Below are 8,418 nucleotides of genomic sequence, written 5' to 3' on the forward strand. Positions count from 1 at the left end.
TTAAGCCAATTAAGGTCAAATTTATAGAAATAATGCTATGAATGCTATTATTTGCACTAGACAGAATTGGAAACACAGGCTATAGAAAATAATACGGTAATTCTCACTAGAAAATATTAAGGCTTCAGAAACAAGAAAGCTCAAACATAGGGCTTATGACTATATTGAATAATTTATTTTTACACCCTCCCCCATTATAAAACACATTTCCGAGGAAAACAGCTACAAAAGTGTTCATTTTCATGAATATTTATGATAATAGTGTTGTTTAAAATGACTTTTTTTTGCAACTATTTGAACAGGAGTATACTCATAGTTATGTAAGAATATCTCGGCCTTTTTTGGTGAAGAGGTTAGAGAATGCTCTGAGGCTGGCATCTTCTGGCGGCCAGAGCAATCCACGTTCCTCATCTTCAGGTAATCCCGTCCCAGAGTAATTTGGGACTGGGTCCTATTGGTAAAGCACATTGCTATATTTAAATTTTATTTTCAGAGCCACATTGACCTACATCTGCTTAAAGAAACTTACATTTCCATTGGGACTGATTAGTTTGTTAGAATTCGTAGCTTTATGTGCAAGAGTAATACAAAAGATGGAAACAAGACAAGAATAGAAGTTGGGGAAAGTATTTTATAATATGAGAAGTTACCTCAGATGTTGGATGACTGGTGTCCACTTCATTCAAACAGCCTGTAATTTGCAGTCCACCCCTAAACTATTCTGAGGAGCTTTGCAGCTCTGTCTCTATGCCCTCTTCCAAACTTCCATGGAAATCCTGTCTTTTCTGTGAGAAACATGTGATCCAGGTGGTTTTCCAGAGCCACACTTGGGCTTGGAACTCATGGCCTACCCACCCCTTTCTTCAGCCATCTGACCTCAGTCACTCGTCCAGCCATACCCACTGCCCTTCCCTTTCACACACACACAGACACACACACACTGTAGTGCTCGGCTAATGTCGGAATCCTGCCAACGATGCCAATTATAAAGCTACACGACTATGCCAGTTGTCGTGCTTGGGCTCTTTTACCTGCCGGTAATCCTGCCGACTGGGCTAATTGTAGAGCTAGGGCTGGGTCTGGAGCTCACAGACAGCTCAAGCCCATTCACAGACTGGGTCACAAACCCTTCATACACCAGGCTGGGTTCCCAGACCCTTCACACGCCAGACTGGGTCACAGACCCCTCACACGTAGGTCTATGAGCTAGGTAACTGGTAAAAAGGTCCTTGGAGCCATAGGATGGAGAACATGGCCATGCGGGGCAGATGCCTGAGGCAGTAGACACCAGCCAAGGTGGTGGCGCTGCCCATATGCACTAATTCCACCCACACTCAACTTATTTACAAAGAATGTGCCACGCCACCCCCAACCTGACCTAAGGAAAGGTGGCCTGATTAAATTATCCTATTTTCCCAACACACACACACACACACACACACACACACATGAGCACACAGGGACATGTGCACACAGTGGATGACGTGTCACTTCCCTCATTGTTCAAGAATACTTACTATAATCTCGACTCTCCGGTTTCTTGATTACAAACAGGCAAAAAAGAGTTTCAGTAAACCTGGGACATTATGCTTCACACAGAATATGAAAGTTACCATCACATTGTTGGAGAAATCGTTCCATAAGTACCTAGGGATGATAATATGCATACACTCCAAATATCCCCTATCTGTACCTGAGTGGTAAAACTGGTGTATGTTTTCCACAACATGCCTGCAACTACCACACATATTATCTAGATGGTGTTGACTAAGCTCATGTGGGAAACAATTTTAAATTGTCATCTTTATTACTATTATTACTACAATAACTTTTTTCTCCAGGATTATTACTTCCTATATTATGATATGGTTTTTGATTATTTACTGTACACAGTCCATACACATAGTACATCATAAATGGTTATTAAATCAAGGAATGAGAATTATGCAAAATTATAAACTTTCCTTTTGAGAAATTTTCAATATATTTAAACTCTGTACCACACCATTAAGTAACCAAAGAGCTTTCAATCATATTCCTCTTGCCTACTAATATGGCATAGTAATAATAATTTAATCCATCTTTCAGCCTCTGGTGTGGCTCAGCTCGGCAACAGTCTTTGCAAGGCCTTATATGCTTTCCAAGCCAGGCGAGATGATGAACTGAATTTGAAAAAAGGTAAGAGTCATTCTCTGTTTCTTTGCTTCCCATGGATTTGTCAGCCCTTCTCCCCTGGATGATGGAGCCACAAAGGATTACTCAAAACCCATCTCTTCCGAGCAGTGAGAAGCCCTGAAGGGGTTAATCTCCGGGAACCCTCAAGAGAGAGGCATTCCTTCCTTTTGGGAAAATAACCATGAATTGGGGTTCTCACCCCACATGTATTCTCTAGACCAGGAAGTTACAGGAAAAGAACATAGGTGGGGTTTTTGCTAAGTATAGTTTAACAGGTTTAACAATAGAAGGTGGTAACAATTCTCAAATGTTTTAATTGCCTTCCCATGTTGAGATCCTTAATGTAAATAAAACCCTGTCTTAACTCAGCAGCTGCAAGAGTTACTACCATATATAACCCGTCTTCTTAGAAGATAAAGCAAATCAAAAACTAAAACTCATATAATGGTAATAGCTGACACTTATTCCATGTTTACTATGTGCCAGACACTGTTACAAGCATATTGTCCAATTTAATATTCATAAAAACCCATTGAGGTAGGTATGTGATTTATTCCCATTTTATAGCTGAGGAGACTGAGGTACAGAAAGGATAAATACTTTGACTACAGTCACAGGTGGTGGAGGCACAGGATTTGAACTCAGAAACTCAGTCATGCTCTTAACCGCAGTGCTATAATTGGGTAAAGTGTTGCTACTGGAAAGTCACTAGTGATGTATCTCCACCTTTTTATTTTTCAGAAGCTAGACACACAGGAACATGAAGTGACTTCCTCTTTTGACTTAGCGTAAGAACAGGTTCTAGAACCTAGATCAACTGACCCCCTGCTTACTATTTGTTGTACTTACTGCTAGCGAAAGTGTTTGTGGTCAATCTAAAGAATCAGACCCCCTTCTTGGTGTCACAGCTTTTTATTTAACATGTAAAGGTATTATGTGGTGGGTTATATAAACCTCAACCTTATTAAACAAGAAAAAGTCTACAGCTTCAACTCTCTTTATGTGCCAGTTAGCAACCACATTTGGACATTAAAGCTAAGGCAGAGATCTGGAAATGGAAGGGTTGGTGAGAAAGATCTGTGTGGTAGGAGAAAGCTTATTGCCCCTGACCATGACTCAGCTCCCAGAGCCAATGGAAAATCAAGGCAGCCAAACAACAGGGACACCACACATTTGCTATTGTTTAGTGGGTGCTTCCTTTCCAGTGTGCCAGTCAGATTTCTCCAGCCAATTACTTTTCTTCCTATATGAATAAAAAAACATTTCCCAGATGCCCCCTCGGGGGTCCTGCGTTTGAGTTACATGCTTCACAATAAGTTGATTATCTTGTTAGTTTCAGTTCTTTGTTGATTGCAAAGCTTACTTATACTTTATATTCATAGTAGTTTCTTTAAATAAAACACAACATCGGAGGCTTAGAGAAGCTGGCAATTCCATTTTAAATCATTTGTTTGAATTCCTGTTTAATAGATTATGTCAAATAATTCACTGACCTGAGAGAACTCATCAGAGGGAGAACATAGACTGGGATTGATCTCCTACAAGAATAAATAGTGACTTATGACTGAGCAAAGATGACAGGGGAGCAGTAATAGTCTTCTTTATCTTAGAAAGAAAACTGCTGGGGAAAAGATTGAAAGAGAGATTGAAAAATTACCTGAGAATGATGCTAAAGACAAAGTAGCTCTTGGATCCTGAAGGAAGTGGGTGGTTCTACTTTGATGTACAGGAAGCAGCCAGAGAGAAAGGGCTCTTTCTCTCAAGAGAAGGGCTTAGCCAAAGGATTTGGGACACCGGGTAAAGCTTTAGAGTTATTAATATCAGAATGATATTATTAAAAAAAATAGACAATTGGACAAGATCCATGTTGCTTAGGAAATCTATCTATTGGAATCATTGCTTTAAAAAGTATTGTCTTCAAATTGATGTTTTATTAAAGGTACCCACATTGTTGAAGGGGAAGTTATATTTCTGTGCCAAGCTGTGAGTTAGAATTTGGGACTGTGAAGCCAGGTGTAATGGAGAGAAGCTGACTTGATCTTAAGAAAGGACTGTTAGGTGAGACACACATCAGTCAACACACCGAACTATCATGGCCACTGACATGTGAAACCCTTGAAGCCCGGACACCAAGGACAGTTTGGTGACAACCCATCCACTCAATGCAGAGAGAGCCAGGCAGCACAAGGACATATGAGCCAATGTTATTGTTTTTTAGCAAACTATTTTATGGCATAACTCATGAATATGGTTGTTCATTATCTTTCTCTTTTTAGTATTTGCTGGATTATGCCTGCTTCATACAGAGGTGTTCAATAAATTTTGCTTAATCTAAATCAAGTGCAGAAAATGCTTCCAAGTAACTCCTTGAAAGCAGAATCTCCTTAAAACTCTTCCCCATCAGGCTCAAATTGCAGAGCCCATTTGTCTAACTAAATGTGTATGTTCACAGGTGACATTGTGACTATACATGAGAAAAAAGAAGAAGGATGGTGGTTTGGATCTTTAAATGGAAAAAGAGGCCATTTTCCTGCCACTTACGTGGAGGAGCTACCTTCTAACGCTGGGAACACAGCTACACAGGCATAAACCAAGACACTGAACACACCACCTTACACACTCTGTAAATTGTGCAAATAAAGACCAAATGCTATTATCTTTACAAGCTTTTCTTTTTAAATGGGTGATAGGGTCCCACCTGCATGTCACAGCACTTTCCTGTACTGGGTTTTTGCTTAGAAGAGAGTCAGATAGAACATGGATAGGAGGAGGGAGGCAGGGAAAAAGCTCTGTGGTTCCTAGAGTTTTTGAGTTCTAAGAGACCCTAGAGATGACCTAGTACAACCGCTAGTGTCACAGAAATAGAGAGTGAGTTCAGGGTGGGTTCAACTGTTTGCCTGAAGTTACATAGTTATTTGGTAGCGATTAGGACTTAGTTGTCCTTTTTCCTTTGGGTGGCAGCAGGATACAACAGGCCAACAAGGAGTCAAGCAGGGTCTGGGAGATAAGGAAGAATACACATCAAGTTCAAGAAGAATAAAGACAGGCAAGCAAGACACCAGTGAGACAGACCCAGGTTGGGAGATGGCAGAATAAAGGATCAGGAACCAAGCCAGGGGTCTGCAGGATCAGAAGGGAGTTGGGGCTGTAGTCAGTAGGTCCAGACCTAGGCAGAGGACCTCAGGGAAGAAGGGAGTTTCATCCTGAGCCAATGACCTTCCGAGGCAGTAGCTTCTTATACACCTTCTGCTCACCTCTAGAACTGCACTTAGAGTGAGGGTGAGTGTGACCCAGAGATGGCTGGGGATATGAGAACAAGAGCAAAGTGGCTAGGAAAGGTTAGGAGAGAGTGCCTGAAATTACTTGCCTCCTTGCCTATTTGGAAACTTCATTTACCAATTCAGAAACAAGAACATTTGCGCTTTCCAACTAGGTCATTATGGAAGGAAAACCCTAAACAACTTCCTAGTGAAAGGAACTTTAAATGCTAATGAGTCTCGAGTTTGGATGGAAAGTTCTGGAAATCAACCTTCACTATCAAAATGGGATATTTAGGGAGATTTATGCTGCTTCCCCAAATGCCCCATAATGAGAAAAGGTTGGGAATCAAAGAAGCTAGGCCCCACAACTTCTTCTGAGGGGAACAGTTTAGAATGGAGAGCAATGTTACAGCAGCATCTTTCAGAAAATGGCCTACCTGGAGATCAGACACTCCATTGAAAGGGAAGTCATGATGTCAACAGAAGCACTGGGCATGTTTACTCTTGGGCCAAATAGAAAGTCTGTCCTTTAGATAAAACTTCAATATGGGCATTAAAGGAGGAATTAAAATTCATCCCATTACTCACCTGCCCCCTACCTTTTATTATTTAATTAATCAAATTTTATACTTTTGAGAAGAAAAGTTTTCAAACTAAGGTACACGTATTTTTTATACTCTGCCACTACATTCCTATAGCAGGATATAACTAACACAACAGATATTTATAGTCACAGATATCAAACCCAAGGGAGCTCGAGTTAAATCTGTTATGGGAGACATAACTTACAGCCTAGAAGAAGAGATCAAAAGTTTTAATGTCATCCTTAATGGTGTATTAATGAAGCCTTTTTGCATATAGAAAGTTGGCTGAATAACAGGCCATTAGACCATGAACAGAGAATTTGAATTTATATTTCCTTTTCATCTTACTTCTTTCCATTAAGCCCTGATGGATAAAAAATTGTGTAGCAATTGACTGCAGCCTACTCTAGGCCTTTTTGTATAAAATGATGATAATGGTGGCTGAACTCTGAAACTCTTTTGAAGTAATATTCAAAGAAAGAGACCCTTCTTTCTTCATAAATCAGTTGTGCTTTGTGAAAACATAAATGGTTTTTCTGTTTTGGAATGTTGCTGCAAATTCGTTTTGCATCTGTGACATATAATTTTTAAGCTTCAAAGAAACACTACAATCTTAAACTAGATAAAATACAAATATAGTTGGGTATAACAGACTTGCTGAATATCTTTCTAGTAGGGTAAGAATTTTCCAGTTGGAAAGATGGGGATGGTACCCCTTAGATTTAGGATAAAATTAAATACATAGTGTGATGAAGATTAATTATGTGCCCATGTCTTCTTTATACAATAAAATAATTTTAATATTAATGCTTTTAAACTATTAATTGGGCTTTCATAATTATATTCCACTAAGCCATTTTGTATGTCAGGAAGTTTTTAGCACCATTACCAACCTGAAGGAACTACAGGCTGCAGAGCCCTGAGCCAGATTTTCACTGAACACATAGATGTCATTCTACTTTATCTCCTTTCTAATACAGTAAAAGCTGATATATCGACCATGCTATAAACCAGAAAAATCTACTAATTACATTTTTTGTATTTTCAATTACACATAATAATTAACATTCATGACAAAAGGCACGTCAATCACTTAAGGTGTCTTATGATCCATCAAAAAGTCATATAATACTCAGTTTGGGGTAAAGCAAATTTTATTGTACAGTATTGGAAACCTTTAACTGATCAGTAGGTTGAGCATGGTTTATTTTCGTTCCCCCCTCCAAGACAAAGCCCCTCCTCCCCCCAAGGCCTTGATGGCCTTGAGAGGTAATCACCTGACTGGGAGCAAAAGAAGTTTATTAGAAGCAAAATGACAGCACATCCTCCTATCCTTTGCAATATCATATAGGAAGAATGTATAACCCAGGGGAGATGGGCCTGGGGGTGTGCATCATAAGAAGATGGGACTCAGACTAGGAGTGGAATGTGGAGACACAGCAAAGAAGAGCAAGAACCTTTTGCAGAGAGAATGCAGCTATGTGGATAGGACTGGAGAGGGTCTGGGCCCCCAAACTTTCTGTGCTAAGCAGGAATAGGAACAGGAGTAAGAAAACCAGCAAGCTAGAGAATCTAGGATTGTGGAAATGCAGATGGGAGCTCAGCTCAGGCAAACTAAGGAAAAGCATGGATGTGCTAGGTGAGGGAAATCCTGCCCAAGGGACAGAGCCCAGGGATACTAACCTGGTCATGGGGTCAGATGAATGGAGGAAAGCAGCTTTGCCCTGAGGTTGGAGTAAATGGACCTACACAGAGAGTAAAACCCTCTTTCTCAAAAGGAGCCATGGAATTGGAGAAGCAGACTTAGGTGGGAAGCAAATGAACGGGTTGGATGAAAGCCTTGGTGCTAAAGCTCAGGACAAACAGAAGTGTCTGGTGACAACAAAAGGAGTCAAGCCAGAGAGCAGGGATGCAATTGGGGCCAGGCAAGCGAGATATGAGTGACAAATGTGTTTTTGATCTCAGTTTTGACTGGCTGGTAAATGGAGTTTTCCTCAAAAGGAGTCAAATGGTAATTGCTTACTTTTGTGATCCTCTAGGTGTAGTGACCAAGAGTAACACCTTAGAATATGTTAGAAATGTAAATTATCAGCCCTTGCTTTATACTGTGAGTGAAAGACCCTGGCAGTGGGACCCAGCCGTCTGTGGGTCTAATGATTCTCAGTTGGAGAACCATAACTAGATGGTTGCCTCACTAGAGGGAGCTGTCCAGACTATAGCAGACACACCCAGGAAGGAGGGCTACTGAAGAAGACAGAGAAAACCAAACAACCAGGGAGTGGGTCAGGCACAGAAAGAGAAATACCACATGTTCTCACTTATTGGTGGGAGCTAAAAATAAATAAATAAATTCACACACACACACACACACACACACACACACACACACACACACAAAA

The 8,418-nt window shown here is 40.4% G+C and overlaps 1 protein-coding gene across 4 annotated transcripts in view; it reads left to right on the forward strand.

Moving 5' to 3' along the window:
• Positions 1–4,837, forward strand: part of NOSTRIN (nitric oxide synthase trafficking) — a 59,018-nt gene extending 54,181 nt beyond the window's left edge. For 3 of the 4 annotated variants that reach the window (XM_008589584.1, XM_008589650.1, XM_008589716.1), the window contains 3 exons: positions 303–417; positions 2,089–2,178; positions 4,628–4,837. In XM_008589584.1, coding sequence (XP_008587806.1) covers positions 303–417; positions 2,089–2,178; positions 4,628–4,764 — 342 coding nt within the window. In that variant the 3' untranslated portion in view covers positions 4,765–4,837. The remainder of the gene's footprint in view (positions 1–302; positions 418–2,088; positions 2,179–4,627) is intronic. The other variant, XM_008589780.1, reaches the window with a different exon arrangement.
• The last annotated feature ends 3,581 nt before the right edge of the window (positions 4,838–8,418 follow it).

The sequence above is a fragment of the Galeopterus variegatus genome, unplaced genomic scaffold (assembly GCF_000696425.1).
Source record: "Galeopterus variegatus unplaced genomic scaffold, G_variegatus-3.0.2 Scaffold12, whole genome shotgun sequence".
Lineage (NCBI taxonomy): Eukaryota > Metazoa > Chordata > Mammalia > Dermoptera > Cynocephalidae > Galeopterus > Galeopterus variegatus.